Source organism: Diceros bicornis, chromosome 5, assembly GCF_020826845.1.
Source record: "Diceros bicornis minor isolate mBicDic1 chromosome 5, mDicBic1.mat.cur, whole genome shotgun sequence".
In the NCBI taxonomy this organism is placed as follows: domain Eukaryota; kingdom Metazoa; phylum Chordata; class Mammalia; order Perissodactyla; family Rhinocerotidae; genus Diceros; species Diceros bicornis.
The window spans coordinates 36,613,221-36,632,328 of NC_080744.1; the positions used below are offsets into that span (position 1 = coordinate 36,613,221).

The window sequence follows — 19,108 nt, forward strand, 5'->3', positions numbered from 1 at the left end:
CCCCCCAAATTTATGGGTACATTTCTAGAAGTTCACTTCTAGGTAGATATCCTCATGTGTATGTGAGCGTAGTGAAGAAGGAGGGGAAAGGCTAATTGATGAGATGAGGTAGTGAAGTGGGAACCGGATTCATTAAGAATGCTGGAATATAGAGGAAGTAAATCTACTTTTGTAATGTGGGTATTTTTCCATTATAAGCAAGCTTTGGATGGAACGAAGTAAATCCCTCAGTTCACAGAAAACCGAAGAAGAAAATTCATTTTCCAGGGATTTTAATTCTAAGGAAGTAGCTGGGCAGGCCACATAGGAGAAGCCACCTTGTCAGAAAGCTATCATCATGTTTTTATCACGCTTTTGGTATTAGTCCCAGGAAAAAAAAAGTTTGTGGTATGAACGGCAAAAATTTTGTATTCTTCAGCTTTCCTCCCCTTTGATTCAACTGACTGGAAGAGAAAAACAATACTGCACATTAGGAATCTTCTAGGTACCAAAAAGAATAACTAGCTTTTCTTTTTTAAAGTACCCTTTTTAAAACCGGTCACTCTAAGGTTCCCTGGGTCTTTGTGTTAATTGGTTTAGGAAATGAGACCTCTGATATACTCATCTACAGACTGTGCTCCTTGAGTTTCTGGGCTAAGAAGAGTCACCTTGCTCCATCTGAGCTAAGACATGATTGCTTCTTGCAAGCCGGAGGGTTTCTATTTTCTTCTGTGCATATTTCAGTTGGATCTTTAGAGCATCATTATCTGCTTTCAAGGTATTTATTTCCTAAAGGGAGATGAGAATGAGGTATGTTATTAAGCAGTAATGAATTGCAAATCCGTTACAATATCGAGAGTAGTACACTTGACTGGCATCTCCTATTCACTGTGGCTGGGAATTAAAAACTATTTTCAAGAGTTCTTTTGCCCTGAATAGAAAATAAGTTAAATATCAAATAAGCATATGCAAACAGCAATTAATTTTTGTTATATCAAAGATGTGGCTAGTTAGGCAGAATAAACCGTTCCTAGGCAATAGGTGGATAATAACAAAACCTTTGGATGTTGTGTAGCAGGAGACGTAAACTTGGCAGAAACAGTCTCTGGTCAGGTCTGAGATATGAAAGCAGTGACTCAGAACAGTGTAAGATGAGATGATATAGTTCATTTAACCTAAGTTTTTCCCCCCTGAATCACTGAAAACTAATGGACTTTTTGATAAAGATAAGAATTTTATCCCACCCCGTAAACTGGGATTGAGTTATCTAAGCTGCAGTGATTTAATTATAGAGGCAGCAGCTGATTTCTGGACTTCTGTTTTGTTGGTTTTTTTTTGAAATATGTGTGTAAATTTAAGGTGTACAACAGGTTAATTTGATAGTTATATATTGTAATATGATTGCCATTGTACCAGTAATTAGCACGTCTATCATATTACATAATTATCCTTTCTTAGTAGTTGGAATAAGTTCTAGTCTCTTAGCGAGTTTGATTATAATACAATATCGTTGTCTATATTCAATGTCCTATGCCTTATATCTCTAGGGCTTATTTCCCACTCGTAAGTTTGTACCCTTAGATAACATCTGTTCTGTCCCTCTGTCCCCCATCCCCTGGTAACCACCATTTTCTGTTTTTACAAATTTGGCTTTTTTAAATTCCACGTATAAATGATATCATGCTACAGTACTTGTCTTTCTCTGTCTGACTTATCTCACTAGTATAACATGCTCACGGTCTATCCATGTTGTCACAGATGGCAGGATGTACTCCTTTCTCGTGGCTGAATAAATATTCCATTGTATAGATGTACCACATTTTCTTTATCCATTCATCTATTGGTGGACGCTTAGGTTGTTTCCGTATCTTGGCTGTTGTAAATAATGCTGCACTGAACATGGGGGTGCATATATCTTTTTGAGTTAGTGTTTTGGTTTTCTTTGGATAAATACCCAGAAGTGGAATTGCTGGATCATATGGTATTTCTATTTTTAATTTTTTGAGGAATCTCCCTACTGTTTCCATAGTGGCTGCACCAATTTACAATCCCACCAACAGTGCACAGAAGTTCCCTTTTCTCTGCATCTTCACCAACACTTGTTATCTCTTGTCTTCTTGATGATGGCCATTCTAACAGGTGTGAGGTGATATCTCATTATGGTTTTGATTTACATTTCCCTGATGAGGGATGTTGAGCATCTTTTCATGTACCTGTTGGTCATTTGTATGTCTTCTCTGGAAAAATGTCTATTTAGTTCTGCCCATTTTTTAATCACATTATTTGTTTTTTTATTATTGAGTTATATGAGTTCTTTATATAGTTTGGATATTAACCTTTTATCTGATATATGGTTTGCAAAAATTTTCTCCCATTCTGTAGGTTGCTTTTCATTTCATTGTTTCTTTTGCTCTGCAAAAGCTTTTAAGCTTGATGTAGTCCCATTTGTTGATTTTTTGCTTTTGTTTTTTGTGATTTTGCTGTCATATCCAAAAAATCATTGCCAAGACCAATATCAAGGAACTAGTTCCCAACATTTTCTTCCAGGACTTTTATAGTATCAGGTCTTATGTTTAAGTCTTTGACCCATTTTGAGTTAATTTTTGTGAGTAGTGTAAGATAGGGGTCCAATTTGATTGCTCTGCATATGTTTATCCTGTGTTTCTAGCACCATTTGTTGAAGAGACTGTCCTTTCCCCACTGGATGCTCCTGGCTCCCTTGCTGAATATTAGCTGACTATTAGTTGGTTCATTAGTTGAATACTAGTATAAGCAGGGGTTTAATTCTGGGCTCCCTTTTCTGTTGCATTGGTCTACGTGTCTATTTTTGTGCCACTACCATACTGTTTAATACTGTAGCTTTGTAGTATAGTTTGAAATAAGGAAGTATGATGTCCCTAGCTTTGTTCTTTTACATCAGGATTGCTTTGGCTATTTGAAGTCTTTTCTGGTTCTATACAAATTTTAGGATTATTTTTTCTATTTCTGTGAAGAATGCCATTGGTATTTTGATGGGGACTGCATTGAATCTATAGATAGCTTTGTGTAGAATGAATATTTTAACAATATTCTTTAGATCCATGAACATGGGATGTCTTTCCATTTGTTTGTGTCTTCGATTTCTTTCAACAAAGTCTTATAGTTTTTGTTGTACAGATCTTTCACTTCCTTGGTTAAATTTATTGCTAGTATTTTATTGTTTTTGATGCTATTGTGAATGGGATAGTCTTATTTCTTTTTCAGATGTTTTATCCTTAGTTTATAGAAATGCCACTGATTTCTGTATGATGATTTTGTATCCTGCAACTTTACTGAAATTGTTGATTAGTGCCAACAGTTTTTTGGTTGAGTCTTTGATGAGATTTTCTATATACAGACACATACCATCTGCAAATAGCAACAGTTTTATTTCTTCTTTCCCAATTTGAATGCCTTTTCTTTGTCTTGCCTAATTGCTCTAGCTAAGACTTCCAGTATTAATATTGAATAAGAGTGGTGAGAGTGGGCATCCTTGTCTTGTTCCTGATCTTAGACAGAAAGTTTTAACTTTTTCTCCATTGAGTATAATGTTAGCTTTGGGTTTGTTATATATGGTCCTTATTATGTTGAGGTATGTTCCTTCTATACCCAATCTGCTGAGAGTTTTTATCATGAAAGGATGTTGTATTTTGTCAAATGCTTTTTCTGCATCTAATGAGATAATCGTGTGATTTTTATGTTTTATTTCATTAATGTGATGTATTATATTTATTGATTTGCATATGTTGAACCATCCTTGCATCCCAGGGATAAATCCCATTTGATCATGGAGTATACTCCTTTTTTGTGTTTTTCAATTCAGTTTGCTAATATTTTGTTGAGAATTTTTGCATCTATATTCATCAGCAATATTGATCTATAGTTTTCTTTTCTTGTGTCTTTATCTGGCTTTGGTATCAGGGTAATGCTGCCTTCTCAATCCCTTTCCTTGTTATTGATCTATTCAGATTTTCTATTTCTTCCTGATTCAGTCTTGGTAGGTTGTGTGTTTCTAAAAATTTATCCATTTCTTCTGGGTTATCTAATTTGTTGGCATACAGTTGTTCATAATAATCTCTTATGGTCCTCTGTATTAGTAACAGTTGTAATGTCTCCTTTTGCATTTCTAATTTTGAGTCTTCTCTCTTTTTTTCTTAGTTTGGCTAAAGGTTTGTCAACTTTGTTTATCTTTTTGAAGAACCAGCTTTTAGTTTTGTTGATCCTTTCTGTTGTTTTTCTGGTCTCTTTCATTTATTTTCACTCTGATCTGTAATATTTCCTTTCTTCTGCTATCTTTGGGATTAATTTGTTCTTCTTTTACCAGTTCTTTGGGGTGTAAAATTGGGTTGTTTGAGAAATTTCTCATTTCTTAACGTACGCATTTTTCGCCATAAACTTTCCTCTCAGAACTGCATTTGCTGCATCTCATAAGTTTTGATATGTTGTATTCCCATTTTCATTTGTTTAAAGATAATTTTTTATTTCCCTTTTGACTTCTTCTTTGACCTATTGGTTGTTCAGAAGTGTGTTGTTTTAGTTTCCACATATTTATAGATTTTCCAGCTTTCCTTTTGTTGATTTCTAGTTTTACACCATTGTGGTCAGAAAGGATAGTTGGTATGATTTCAGTCTTCTTAAATTTGCTGAGATTTGTTTTGTGCCCTATCATATGATCTATCCTGGAAGATGTTCTGTGTGCACTTGATAAAATGTGTATTCTGCTGCTGTTGGATGGAATGTATGTTTGTTAAGTCCATTTGTTCTAGAGTATGGTTCAGTTCCAACATTTCCTTGTTAACTTTCTGTCTGGATGATCTATCTATTGCTGACAGCTGGGTACTGAAGTCCCCTACTATTATTGTATTGTTATCTATTTCTCCCTGTGGATCTGTTAGTATTTGCTTAATATATTTTGGTGCTCCAATGTTGGGTGTGTATATACTTAGGATTGTTATATCTTCTTGAGGTATTGACCCTTTTATATAATGACCTTTTTTGTCTCTTGTTATCATTTTTGGCTTGAAGTCTATTTCCTCTGATGTAAGTATGGCTATGCCTGCTTTCTTTTGGTTTCCATTTGCATGGAATACCCTCTTCTGTCCCTTCACTTTGAGCCTGTGTGTGTCTTTAAAGCTGAAATGAGTTTCCTGTAGGCAGCATATAGTTGGGTCTTGTTTTTTTTAATCCATCCAGCCACTCTGTGCCTTTTGATTGGTAAATTCAATCCATTTATATTTAGAGTGATTACTGATATGTAAGGACTTACTACTGCCATCTTTTCGTTTGCTCTCTGGTTGTTTTGTATCACCATTGTTTCTTCTTCCTTCTTTTTACCATTGTAAAGTGGTGGTTTTTCCATGGTGATTTGCTCAGTCTCATCTTTTTTTATGTTTCACGACTCTAGATTTTTGCTTTGTGGTTAGCATGTGACTTACATAAAACATCTCATAGATAAAATAATCCTCTTTGTGCTGATAGAACCTTATCTTCATTTCCCTATAAAGGTTTCACCCTTTTACTCCTCTCCTTTTATATTTTTGATGTCACAATTTACCTCTTTTTATGCTGTGATTTTATTGAGAAATTATAGTAGCTATAGTTATTTTTAATGCTCCTTTCCTTAAGCCTGTATACTATAATTAAGTGGTTAACACACCAGTCTGTAAGTTACAGTTTTCTAATTGTGACTGTTTTTCGCCTTTGCTAGAGTACTATGTACTTTCATTTACTTTTATGTCACTAATTATAGTTTTTTCATTTCAGCTTGAAGAACTTTTAGCATATCTTGCAAGGCAGGTCTAGTGGTGGTGAACTCCCTCAGTTTTTGTCTGTCTGGGAAAGCCTTTATTTCTCCTTCATATCTGAAGGATAACTTTCCCAGATAAAATATTCTTGGCTGGCAATTTTTATCTTCCAACACTGTGAATATGTCATGCCACTCTCTCCTGGCCAGTAGAGTTTCTGCTGAGAAATCTGCTGATAGCCTAATGGGGGTTTCTTTCTTTTTTTCCCTGGCTGCCTTTAAGATTCTTTCTTTATCATTGATTTTTTTTCTTTATTGTGAAATTTTTGTTGTACATTATTATTTGTCAGTCACCAAATAAATGCATCCCTTCGCCCCTTGTGCCCAACCCTCCTTTATCATTGATTTTTGACATTTCATCATAATGTGTCTTGAAGAAAGTCTTTCTGCATTAAGATAATAGAGTATTCCATTATCTTCTTGGACTTGTATATCCAATTCCTTCCCCCGGTTTGGGAAGTTCTCAGCTATTATTTCTCTAAAAATGCTCTCTGTTCCCTTCTCTCTCTCTTCTCCTTCTGGTAGACCAATTGTTCTTATATTTGTTTTTCTCATCATATCTGATATCTCTCATAGGGTTTTCTTCACTTTTTAAAAATTTTAGTTCTCTCTCCTCTTCTAATTGAGTCATTTTTAAATTCCTATCCTCTAAGTTGCTAATTCTTTCTTTGATCTGATCTGCCCTACTTCCTAAGCTTTCTAATGCATTCTTCATCTCATTCATTGAATTCTTCAGCTCCAGATTTGTCTCGTTCTTTTTTAAAATTTCAATCTCTTTGGTAAAGAACTCTTTCTGTTCATTCTGTTCATTAATTTTATTCCTGAGTTCATTGATTGCCTTTCTGAGTTTTCTTGTAGCTCGTTGAATTTCTTCATAACAGCCATTTTGAAGTTTTTATCAGTTAGATTGCAGTATTCCTTGCCTTTGCGTTCAGTTGCTGGTGAATTTTTTTCCTTTTGTGATACCATATTACGGTGATTTTTCACAAGGTTTGATGAAATGTGCCTCTGCTATTGCATTTGAAATAGCACACACCTTTCTTAGTTGTTTACTTTGACTGTTACAGTTTAACAGACTAGCAATTAGAAACCTTTCTTTTGTTTTCCAGAAGGTGGCACACACGGTAGCTCAAGTTTTCGGTTTCTCTTTATCTGAGCTGGCTTTGGGGCTGTACTCGGGAGCATGCCTACAAAGAGCTGGAAGCAGAGTGGGGGCAAGGTGTGGACTTATCACCTGGGGCTTTGTGGGTGCCCATGGCATGGCAGAGGGATCCTTGAGTGGGGGTACCACCAGAGGTCTGTGGGGAGACCTCCTGCAGAAATTCGGAAGCAGACAACAGGCAATGTATTTCTTCAATGCCCTTTGTTATTCTTTTCTGCTTCCTTCCCTACTCCTCCCTCTTCCTAATCACAGAGGTCCTTCCTCAGACATCTGGGTGCTGTTGGAGAAAACGCATCCCTCTAGCTGGAACCTGCACAGCCAGGTGATCAGTCACTCTTTGCTTTTGATTTCCGCCGCCTCTGTGAGGGAGGAAGCCCCGTGTGTTGCAGTGTCACCGTGGGGAGGGGGACTGACTCCTCGAGTTCTTCCTTCTCCTCTGCCTCCAAACTCATCTCTATCTTGCTCCAATGGCGTGCTTGGTTCTCCTGTGAGTTGGCTGGACCTCCACAAATTCTCTATCTCCCTCACGTGTCTGCTTTGTTTTGCACTCTCCGGTTTTGCTTTGTCCTTCGATTGCGGCAAGTAGGGGTGGGGCAGGCTCACCGACTCGCTTGGATCCACAGCTTCCTCCGAAGTCCTGTCCACCTACTTTCTGAAGCACAAGTGGTTAGAAATCTCCAGAGTGTTCTGGTATAATGTGCAGAGTCACTTCCGTTCAGTTATGAATGACCAATTAGTTGTAAATGAAAGCGGAGAGAAAAAAGGAGTGACTTAACGCTGCCATGATGCCGACATCCTCAGTCTTCTGACTTTGAATCCAGTGTTCTTACATTATACCATATTGATTCCCCCCCACCTCCAAAAAAAGTGGGCAATTTCTGGGTAATTTGGGATACACTGAATTGTTTCTCAACGTAAATTACCTAGATAGCTGTCTCTTAGCTACCATTTGATATTGAGTATGTACTATGTGCCAGGTACTGTATTACATGATAATAGAGGATCTTAGCCCTCACAAAGACCCTGCACGTTGGTGGTTTATCTGACTCTAAGAGCCTTTGCTTTTTCTTTTGTCCCATGCTGGTTTAGAAGTATATACACACTTAAAATATTATGTAATGTTTATTAATATATACAATATTAATATAACATTTTAAATACCAACTTAATTTGTCTAATTATTGTGGATGGGACAGGCAAGTCATTGTAAGGATTTTACTTAATGAGAAAGTGGGACTCACTGTTCCTCTAAAAGGTATGTAGTGAACTCTGGTCCTTAGGTCCGTATGATGAGGATAAAAATAAAGAGAGGCAACTAGGAAGATAGTGAGAGGATTCCCAGCTCTGGTGTTACTGAGTAGGACTTATTCTGGACCTAACTCATCTGAAATCTTTCTAACACTCACTTCTTGCAGCAAGAAGTCATTGTTGCCAACTACATTGTTCTTTCTCGTGGGCATGTAAAATGTTGAGATCTGACGCAAACCATAGAGAGCATGGATCCCGGCCCTGTACTCCACAGAGGACCAAACAGGTCACAGAGTTTAACAGGTAGGTAAGAAACAGCTGGCACCAGAAACTCAAATCTGTGTCCCCAAGACGAGAGTTCTTTCGACTTTATCAAGTTCACTTTTCAAGGTTTCTTTCATTGTTCTTAAAAGTTGCTTTTGAGAGTTTCTACCCCTGAAGAGAGAGGGCATTGTGTAGCCCACATTTTGCCACCTTCTGATTGACTTGATTCTTAAACTATGTCTTAAAAAATTACTCTGAGCAAGAGAGTACGTTTCATCCAGAAAATGTGTTTCTTTTTTCATGTGTTCCTCCCGATATTATGTTCTTTGTTCCATGCACCAAATCAAGAGTTTCACATATGTTATCTAACTTGTTTCTTCAAATGTTTCTCTAATTGAATTACTGGGAGTCTGACAGAGAAGGTACAACACTGAGGACAAGGCAGGAATCCTGAGGCCCTCTTGGGCAGTTTCACTAAGTGGTATCTAGAATTTAAGGAATTCTAGCTAGATGGATGTTGGTTTTGTGTCTGTATTATAAGGCCTCCAAAAACACATTGCCAATCTTGATGTTTTGGGGGGAAAAAAAGCAGGAAAGCCTTCCTCCCCTTTAATAAAGTGAATGATAATGTTGGATCTAATGTATCCTGGCTTTCCTACCTCTAAAATGACTTAAGTTACCTATCACTAGTAAGAAACTACTGTCCCAGGACAAAAGGTCTGTGTAAGCCAGCCCTCACCGTGAGCTTTGTACTCTAAACAAAAAGCAGTGCGTTAGTAATTGACCCTACAGAATTGAATATTTGGACAACTGCCTATTGCCCCATCTCCTACTTTCCTATGTTTTCTTCTTTTTTTTTAACCTCATTATCCCCTTCTCTCAAACTTTGGCACCATATTCCCAAACTCCTGTTCTCTTTTTCTTGGTCAACTTTAGTTTGTCTTTTCTATTGCTTACTATGAGGTGCCTTATAATTAGGACATCATGAGCCTAACAAAAAAGCAGCTCCTGATACCACAATTGTTCTATTGCTGTATATTATATTCAACTGTGCATTTGCCAGCTGCTATTGATTTAGCAGTTCTAACATATATAGAATATCAGCACATTCCCTGATGTGTTAGAAAAGATTTCCCTCATTTATATTAAGAGGGAGGCCTTTCCTGTGGTGAGCTGTAATATACTCTCTTTTTTTTTGTAGCATGAAGATCACCTACCTTCTTTTTTAGGAAGATGCCTAGGCAACTTTGTCTTAAGTTCCATCTAGAAAATCTGTGGTGGTAGCACAGTAAAGCTGATCACTAGACACTGGTTTTCCTCAGGGAGCCTACTGTGAACAGAACTTTGGGTCCTGGCACCAACACTTTGAAATGGTACCTTTATGGTACTAGGGAACCCTGTATATCCTCTACTCCTGTAATGTGAACCAGGGCTCCCACTGGTGTCATTTTACATGTTCTTCCCTGGTTTAGCCCCATGTCTCTCAGAGGGAGTCTGAAGAAAAGGAAAAAGGAGGTACCTGTTGCAGTTCTTGGTAGGTTGGGAGTCTGAGGTGACGGAGCTCCTCCTTTGATTTTATGAGAGATTCTTTATTCTCCCACTTGACAAAAGCACGCTTTCTGACCAAGACTGGGCTGGGGCATGGAGATGTGGGACTGGGAAGCACATAGAGAGTATCCTGGGCTGTCTTCCTTGAGGAAGACAGCACAAAGGGACCAGAAGGGTCCTCGCTGCCAAGCCAAGGCAGTGATTCGGTCTGGGTGGCCTTGTGGGCTATAGTCCTCTTTAGCCGAACAGAAATTTTCTGTGAGGACACTCCCATGAGCATGATGGTCCGATCCTTACTGTCCTCACTGTGTTCCATAGCTTCCCCGTTAGGGAATGTGAAAGGTCCTTCCTCGGGTGCTGTAGGAAGATATAGGACATGTTAGTACTCTAGGTCAGAAAAGCAGAGACTCAAGATTGACACATGAGTTTCAAATGAAACCTTTCTTATTGTTATAGGAGTTCCATAGGACTCATTTTCAGGCACCCAATTGAGGAGGTGAACGGGGCTGAAATCCAGGGGCTTTGCCATGGCCACTGGTATCAGGCTGCATCCACCCTGAGGAAAAGGTATCTTTTTCTATTTGCACAAAGGTTTCCTAGAGGGTTTCTGCTTCTGCAGATAAGTTGAAGCCCCTGCGTCAACACTGTCAAGTTTCATAAATTAAAGAAAGCAGGGTCAATATATAGACAGAAATGCTCCATAAATACTTTCTGTGGACCCTGGGATTTGGGAGCCCTCAGCACTCAAGTTTCAGTCCTGATACGGGTGGCCTCCAGCAGCTGATAGGAATTCTCTGTGGGAACCATTTGCCCATTTGTACAATGGGCACAGCTTAACTGTGTGAGGGAAGTTCTAGCTTCATGGAAGTGTGTCTCAAAATGTATTACCCTTGTTTGATACTGATTGGAAAAGGAGAGGAGTCATTCTGGTTTTCTTAGAACCAACACCCCTGTCCAGGACCCAGCCTAGATATTAACTGTAAGGAATAATTTCCTGGAAAAGTAGAGTAAGGCGGATGTATTTGAGATGGGTGATAGGCTTTAAGATAGACTGCAGATCATCTAAGTTTATTTACAGTTTTGCAAAGACTCAGCAGTAATTCTGGGCTCTTTGAAAGTCATTAGGTCCCACACAGCATTTATTTATTTATTTATTTTTATTTTATTTTATTTTTTGTGAGGAAGATCAGCCCTGAGCTAACATCCATGCTAATCCTCTTTTTGCTGAGGAAGACCGGCTCTGAGCTAACATCTATTGCCAATCCTCCTCCTTTTTTTCCCCAAAGCCCCAGTAGATAGTTATATGTCACAGTTGCACATCCTTCTAGTTGCTGCATGTGGGACACGGCCTCAGCATAGTCAGAGAAGCGGTGTGTCGGTGCGCACCTGGGGTTCCGAACCCGGGCCGCCAGTAGCAGAGCATGCGCACTTAACTGCTAAGCCACAGGGCCAGCCCCCACACAGCATTTATTAATAAATGCAGATTTTTGGATTCTCTTTAGTACTTCACTATATGAACATACTATCTTCCAGGGCTTGGGGGAATGAAATGATTATATATTTTTCTATTACTAAACTTTCTAGCCAAGATATTGATTTGGTATAGTCAAAATGGCTTCTGGACAACAAAAACAATTCTTTAATTAGCATTTATAATCTGACTAAACAGTTGTAATACTAGAAACCTTATAAGGATCCTAGTTCAATTTTTCCCCAGGGGAACATAATTTAAATTAACATTAAGTATTTACCCAAATCAAACTCAGTTGTAATTATACTGTTATTTAAGTATCAGAATATTTAAATTGTTGGATGATGATTTTTTATATCTCCATTTTCCAACTTTTCTGTAACATAGGTGCCCAAATTATTTCTATTATTTAGGTCAAATTACTAGACATACAGAAAGCTTGGGACAGAATCCTAGGTACTCTACCTTTTTAGGAGCAAGAGGAAGAAAGCAAATAAGAAAAAAGCAACAGAAAAGGAGCCCTTAAAATATCAGGAAAAGGTCCAGGAGAACACTGTGTTATACAAGTCAGGAGAGGTATAAGTTTCAAGGAAACAAAAGCAGATAAATATAAAAAGTTACAGTGAGATTGAGAAAGATAATGGGCTAAAAAAGATTTGATGAGCAGTTATCATCCCAGAGAATAATTATTAATAAAGAGATAGAGGCAATTTGAATGGGTGACAATGATATCCAGTAGTCAGGTTTTCCATTATAAGCAGACCATGGCTTATAGCAATTTTACAGCAATTTTCATCTGTTGCCCATGATACACCTATGTTTATCCTACCCATTAGTCTACTCCCTGGTGGGTTCTAAGAAAGCCTTAGAAGTCCTTATCATTTGGGTGCAGGGCTGGGGGGAAATGGCCCAGAGAAGAGAAATCTCTAGGTGCAGCTCCTTTCCAGGCTTCATGCTGAGGCCCTAGACCTTCATGCTGCTCTCTACCACCTTTCTTCCATGAAAATCTGCATTTTCATTTTATGTGACAGAATTGTGGTACCCAGTGGTGATGTGTAACTCTTAAAATACAGGGTGCATAATATACACATACGTCTTCCACAATGGTATTTGTGTTGTTTTCTATTAAGAATGGCAAGGATAAAGGTAATCTTTCCTCTCCAAAAACTTGATCCTTCCCCACTTCACTTTCCAAGATGAATGTTTCCAGTGCCTACTTACCATGGAGCAGATCTTTGGCTCCCAACGAGCAAAGGTTGGACGTTGACCCCACAGAGGTGTTGTTTTCTGTGGGAGCTGCTGGGTTCTTGGCTCGCTTCTTGCACTCAAACACAACCAGATCTTTGCATTGTTTGTGGCAGTTCATCCCACAGTCTGTGGACAAGACACCCAGGTCAGGAAATCTTTGACTTTCTTCTCCAGGGCCTCAAAACCACATTCAGGCAGTGCTTTCTTGTCACACATTCCTGTCCTGTCTTCTGGAGCTGGGGCACCCAACATTCCTAATGAACCTAGCGTTCTTCTCATTTGGTCAACCCTGAATCTCACAGTCTTGTCATAGCCTTATCATGAGTCTTGGAATCAGAAGTGGCATCCAGTTATCTTGGAGGGAAAAGGGGGTGTCTTGGTCATCCCACACATAACTGCCTACTCTAAGGAGACCCTATGGAGGCTCCCAGACGTTAGGTCTTATTCTTTCTTCCTTGCTGTAAAAGGTCTCCTTTCTTTCACTCCTGAATTTTTCTAGTCACAAGGAAGGACAATTATGTCCTGAGGTATCTACTCATAAAAGGAAAGCTGACAAGGGCCTTTGGTAGTCACTTATCTTCTGTTCCAAAAGTTATTCTGTGCCTTTCATTGGCAACCCACCTTTCCATCACCAGATAAGAGCGTAATCTCCTACCAGCCATCCCTATTTCCAAGGCAACCAAGGCAGAGAAAAGATCTTGTAAGGGGAAGCTGCGTAACTGGGCACCCAGGCATTCCTCTCCTCTGTGTGGTAGCAGTCACTCTCAGGGGGTGCTCTAGGGAATCCAGTTTGGGGATGAGGCTGTAAACTGTGCTGAGAGGTTGTGGATTGAATGGATGACTACTATAGATAAAAAATGCTTTATAGAAGAGCCCCCTAGGTGTTTCCCCAGGGAAAACAAGACAGTTGACAAAGCTGAGGCTTACCTTTACATCGATATCCTTGTTTGATCACTCCCCAGAGCTACGAGACAAACAGGAGATGGTTAGAATGCACCACATGTCATTGGTCTATCTGGTGTGAGGCTAGACGTTGACATCCGTTCCACTCTCTACCTCAAGTGGGAGGGAAACCTCGTTTCTCTCTCATCTGTCTTGTGCCTCCTGACCTTGAAAATAGGAAACGTTTGTGTGGATCTGAGTCATATCTTCTCAAGAAGCTCACTATATTGGATTTATGACCCAGGCATTTTCCAGGCCTGAAGTGGATGAATCACAGGACAAACAGGCCTCTCGGGACTCCAAACTAAAGAACAAGTTTATAGAATCCTGGGGTCGGGGATTGTGTTTAGGAGGAAACTGTTGGTCAGGGGTGGGATAGAGGAGGGGCAGAGCCCAGGTGACTTCTTCAAGGCAGTTCCTTTTGAGGGGAGGAGGGGTGAGGATGTCTCATATTTCTTTTCTAACATTTGAAACAGCCTATGAACCTAATACTTAAAAAGTATATCTCAAATTCAATGTTTCTTTACCATTTATCCCAGGCCTCATGCACTAGAGGAAAAAATCTATCAGGAAGAAATGGGAAAAGATGAGTGTAAGTACAAACCACGTATTTGAGGACTAGGTTATTCTAGGTGTTTTCTTAAGCTGTGTGCTGGGATGAGTTGATAAGGGTTGTGAGGTCTGTGCCTCGGGTAATCATTTAAACTATCTCATACCACCCCCACCAAGTTCAACCCTGAAGCACTCTAAGAACAACTTACAAATCCAGCACAGTTGTCACAGAAAGTGGGCTTCAGGTAGGTTGTCTCTTGGAAGTTGTGAGGGAATCCCAGGCCCAGCTTGGAGTAGATTGAGCTGGCCCTCATGAAGTAGGCTGTGATCTCGTCTCTGCTGATGAGGCCCTCCCTGCCAGCAAATGACAGACCGGGATGTGAGTGGGGGGCAGGGGGAGCAAGGGTGGCTTCTAGCCTTAAAACTCACCTTTCTTTGTTCAGTGGTAGAACAGTATGTATTATCTAATAATTACTTCCAGGAGCCCTCCTCAATCAGGGTACATGGACAGCATGTCATAGGTAGGTGAGATGGCATTACTCAGTTCCACAGAGTTGTTTGGGTAAACTAGGTTTTCCTAACTAATTTAACCAGTATCTACAAAACTTGAAAAAGAAATGATGGAAAATGTGTGACAGGGAGAGAAATAACCTTATGCTGCAGTTTCTGACTTCAGACAGTACATAATACGTAACTGGAACCCACCAACCATACATTTGGTTTCATATGTAGAACTAACCTACAACTTACATAACCTTGAGAAAACTAAATATGCAAAGTATTAATCAATACTAGTTGTTTCTCATAATCGGTAAGGACAACGCAAGAGGGAAGACTAAACTTTTTCTTATTTGTAGTTGACTATTCCTCAACTCACAGATTTATGTAATCTTTAATTGAGGCGTTTATAAAAGCATGCGTTTCTCACGGTCTCTTGGGGTCCAAACCAAAGCAGACAGGCATTCACTTGATTGCTCTCTCAGCCCCAATGTTCAGTAAGTGATCACAGCAGCAACACATCTGAGTTGACAGATTCTTCCAGTAACACACCCACAAACTGTCTAACAGGCTCAGAACCACGTATTGCCACACACAAACCCTCACCTGTCTTTGTCCATCACACAGAAGGAAAATGGAAAACTCGCAGCAATCTTTTCAAACTCTTCCTGAGAAATGTATCCATCCTGGTCATGATCATAGTTCTTGAAGACAGACTGTGAAAAAAGGAGTTTCTCTGGTGATTACCAAAGAGAAACCAGTCATTTCTCCCTTTAGCCAAATGGTAAAGGGGCAGGAGCAGCTGATAAAAGCCTCTCCTAAGCCTGACTGAGAGGAACAAGGAAACACGCTCCTTAAGCTGCTGCAAAGAAGCACAGGGTCACATCCCAGGATTTCGCTGGTCCCGGCCTCTGGAGGGTGGCCAGGTACATGCAACCATTAGCACATCAATTACGCCATCTCTCTGGCTACTGTGTACTCCTCGCTCCTTGCACAGAGGGATGTTCTCCCTCCACCCTGCCCTTCTTTCATTGCTCAGCTCACATTGCACCTTCTCTGTGAAGCTTCTACTAACAAACTTCCAGTTGGAAGTGCTTTCTCCCCACTCTCAATCCTCTGCTACTCATTGTTCTGTCACTTCTGGCTCTTACTTTTCTATTGTTACACTGGAATGGTCCACAGGGATAAATGTAGAAATAGGAAAGTATATACTCCCTCCTCAGCTTTTAGCACAGTGAATTGAATCAAGCAGTGCCCAAATTTTCAGTTTTAGATTCTCCTTATTACCCTTTCTTATACTCACACCTTTTCCAACACCTCTCTGCCCCCAAATCAACTGACAACCTTTAAACATATGCTCTCCTGCTAGGTCTTTAAGAGGAGGCACACCTCCCTAGATGAGGCCAAAGTGTGTTGGCAAAATGGAACTTTTGAACAGTTCTGCAGCCACAATATGAGAAGTCAGTGGTTCCCTGTGCTCAAACAGGAACGAGTTTCAAGGTTCTCACCTTTTTGTTTCTACCACTGAGCTTCCCCTGACCCCCCCATACAAAACTCAGCCAGGCAGTGCCTTTTGTCTGCAGAAACACAGCTGTACTTACATCCACCATCCTCTGCACGTGTTTGCTTATGGTCTTTGGGTCAGGTTTGGGAGATACTCCAGAGGCCCAGTCCACTACTACTGGTGGCTTTGAAGGTGTTAGTGGCTAAAATGAAATATTCAGAGAAATCCCCATGACTGTAATGCAGTATTATAACCTACAGCTCCTTCCTTTCCCACTACCTGATGGCTGCATCCATGGACAACCCTCAACTGTGTGCAGTGGCAAGGAGCAGAGCCCACATGGAACTGAAGTCTAGGACAGTAACTTTGGCTAACACAAGTATCGTGCTTTACAGTTTACAAACTGCTCCTCACATACATTATCTACATCTACAGATAATTTAAAATTCTCCATTTGCCTGAGTTTCAATTCCATCTCCATTAAACTTTTTGTCAAACCTATCAACAAAGAGTAAAAGGGATCATTTAAATTTCCTCTCTGTTCTCTACTTACTTTTTAGTAGCGATGAGGATGAGGAGAAAAATAGCTAAAAGGCAGGAAGACACACAAGAAAAAAATCTGAGGCCTGGTCAAGCTGAGATGGAATTCATTCCTAAGTATTTGAGATTTGGCCCAAATTAAAATCTCTTCCAAAAACGAGAGAAGGTACCCTTTCCATTGAAATGCCCTCTAACACCCTAAAAATGGAACCTACTAAATATTTTCAGTGAACATCTTTTATTACAATAGGAAGCTAGAACTTGATCTTTCTGTATAAGGACAACTTTAGCCACCTGAATAGATAAGCTGAATTTCTTACGTGTGGGCAACTCTCTCCCCTTGAGCACCACTTGTATTTGGGCTGGGAAGCTTCCCAGGAGACTGTGGGGATTGTTGGTCCTTCAGAAGGAAGATGGAAATTGTTTCACCTGCCTGAAATTTCACCTGCCTCACCAGGAGAGGCGGGGCCAGATAACCTGTGAAGTTCTTACTGTGCAGCACCAGGACTGTGAGCTATTTTAAGGACTTCTGAGCACAAGAGGTCCAAAGACCCAGGAGACTGCTCCTTCTGACCCAGATAAATCCAGGATGATGGGGCTTTTCTATCTACCAAGCTGGAAATCCTGAAGTTTAGCTTCTGATTAGTATGCATATTGCTCTCATTATCATCATCAAATCATAGAAGAGAAACAACTGATGTGGGGACAACTTTATAATAAATAGGAGGGAGAGGTCACTCCTGCCCACAGTACTATAACCCTTTTCTAATTTGTAAACCACTGATTGATTCCACCACTCATTCTGACACTCTTAGTCTTATCCCTTCAAGTAGACTGCAGGCTCTTTATGGTCAGAACTATTCCTCCTACATATGTTGAAGCTTTCTCTGTTCCTAGCATGAGGTTGGGCACATAGTAGAAACATAACCCGCTTATTATACTGAACTAAAAGTCCGTTCCTTAAGATGAATGACTTCTATGAGTGGTTTATAAAGCACCTGTTAAACACAAGTGTCTTTTTTTTTGATTGATTGCGAAATTTTTGTTGTACATTATTATTTATCAGTCACCAGGTAAGTGCATCCCTCCACCCCCACACTGGTGTCTTAATATGAAAAACTCACTGGGGCTTTGTGGTTCCTTGGTTCCCGGGCATAGGACAGCTCGTAGATTTCATCTTCGGTGTAGTAGAGATCTAAGGATAACTGTGGATCCAAGCAGAACAGGGTTAATTGCTAGGATGCCATTGCCTACCCCAGGGCTGATGTGTTTCTTTCTTGGTTCTTCCCTCCAGTGGTTTACTCTTCTAGGCTCTTAGTAGTTTGTTTTTTTAAAAATTCAAAAGGTTTGGAGGGTGTAACACCTACTATTACAATAGGGCAAGCGTTAGTTCTTTCTTGTTAAAATGTTTTTAAATTTTGGAGAAGTCTGAACATGCCCTCTTTTAAACTATGATTTAATATAATGCCTCTTTAGAGCTCAGGCCAAAGGCCCTATCTAGTCAGATGGTCCACAGTTCACTTGTTCTCTCCCAAAGCAGGCAGATGATCTGAAAGCAGGTGCATGGCCTGATACTGTTAAAATTTGATTCCAGCAACAGAACCCAGTTTAAATGATAACAGGTATTATTAAATGATATTAAGAGTTTTATATATGAGTTTTATATATCTTAGAACTACAAAATTTTAGAGAAGTCTTAGAAATAATAATGTTCTTAACCTAGAGACTGTGGAAGGGCTTCTGGAGGTTCAGAACTCAAAAACTTGCATCTTTTTGAGTATATGGCTTATGTATATTTTCCTGGGATGAATGTTCACAGCTTTCACCACAGGACTTGTGATCCACAAAGGTTAAGATTCAGTGTATCTTTCCAAAGATGACGTTGTCTAAGGCTGAGACCTGCCAAGGTCACCTGGCCAATTAGCAAAAGGGCTAGGATTAGACATCAGCTGGATGCAAAGAGACTAATCCCTCTGATTTTACAGAGGAGGAAACAGAGACTTCGAGTTACATGCCCACAGTCACACAGCTGGTGAACTACAGAATCGCAGGTCTGGAAGGGAGTTCATCTGATCTCACTCTGCACCCAAAGTGCTAATCCTGGTCTCCTGCACCACTGCCAGTGTCTGCCTACCCTTGGCCTGAGTGCCTCTGGGAACAGGGATCTAAGCCAGTGGTGGCAGGACCTAAATAATGAACGTGTTTTGTTTTTTTTTTAATTCTCTATCTTGTCTTTTTTTTAAGAGGACACACTGTCTCCATCACTTACCAAGCCTTATATCCTGATTTGCTATCAGCTCCTTCCAGAGAGCTTAGGACTGCTTTTGCAGG

The 19,108-nt window shown here is 39.9% G+C and overlaps 1 protein-coding gene across 7 annotated transcripts in view; it reads right to left on the minus strand.

Moving 5' to 3' along the window:
* Positions 1-255: 255 nt before the first annotated feature.
* RASGRP1 (RAS guanyl releasing protein 1) overlaps positions 256-19,108 on the minus strand; it is a 74,443-nt gene continuing 55,590 nt past the window's right edge. For 4 of the 7 annotated variants that reach the window (XM_058541192.1, XM_058541194.1, XM_058541198.1 and 1 more), the window contains 8 exons: positions 17,902-17,982; positions 16,335-16,439; positions 15,340-15,449; positions 14,445-14,589; positions 13,669-13,705; positions 12,715-12,867; positions 9,994-10,379; positions 256-768 (listed from right to left, as the gene is read on the minus strand). In XM_058541192.1, coding sequence (XP_058397175.1) covers positions 634-768; positions 9,994-10,379; positions 12,715-12,867; positions 13,669-13,705; positions 14,445-14,589; positions 15,340-15,449; positions 16,335-16,439; positions 17,902-17,982 — 1,152 coding nt within the window. In that variant the 3' untranslated portion in view covers positions 256-633. The remainder of the gene's footprint in view (positions 769-9,993; positions 10,380-12,714; positions 12,868-13,668; positions 13,706-14,444; positions 14,590-15,339; positions 15,450-16,334; positions 16,440-17,901; positions 17,983-19,108) is intronic. The other 3 variants (XM_058541195.1, XM_058541196.1, XM_058541193.1) reach the window with 2 other exon arrangements.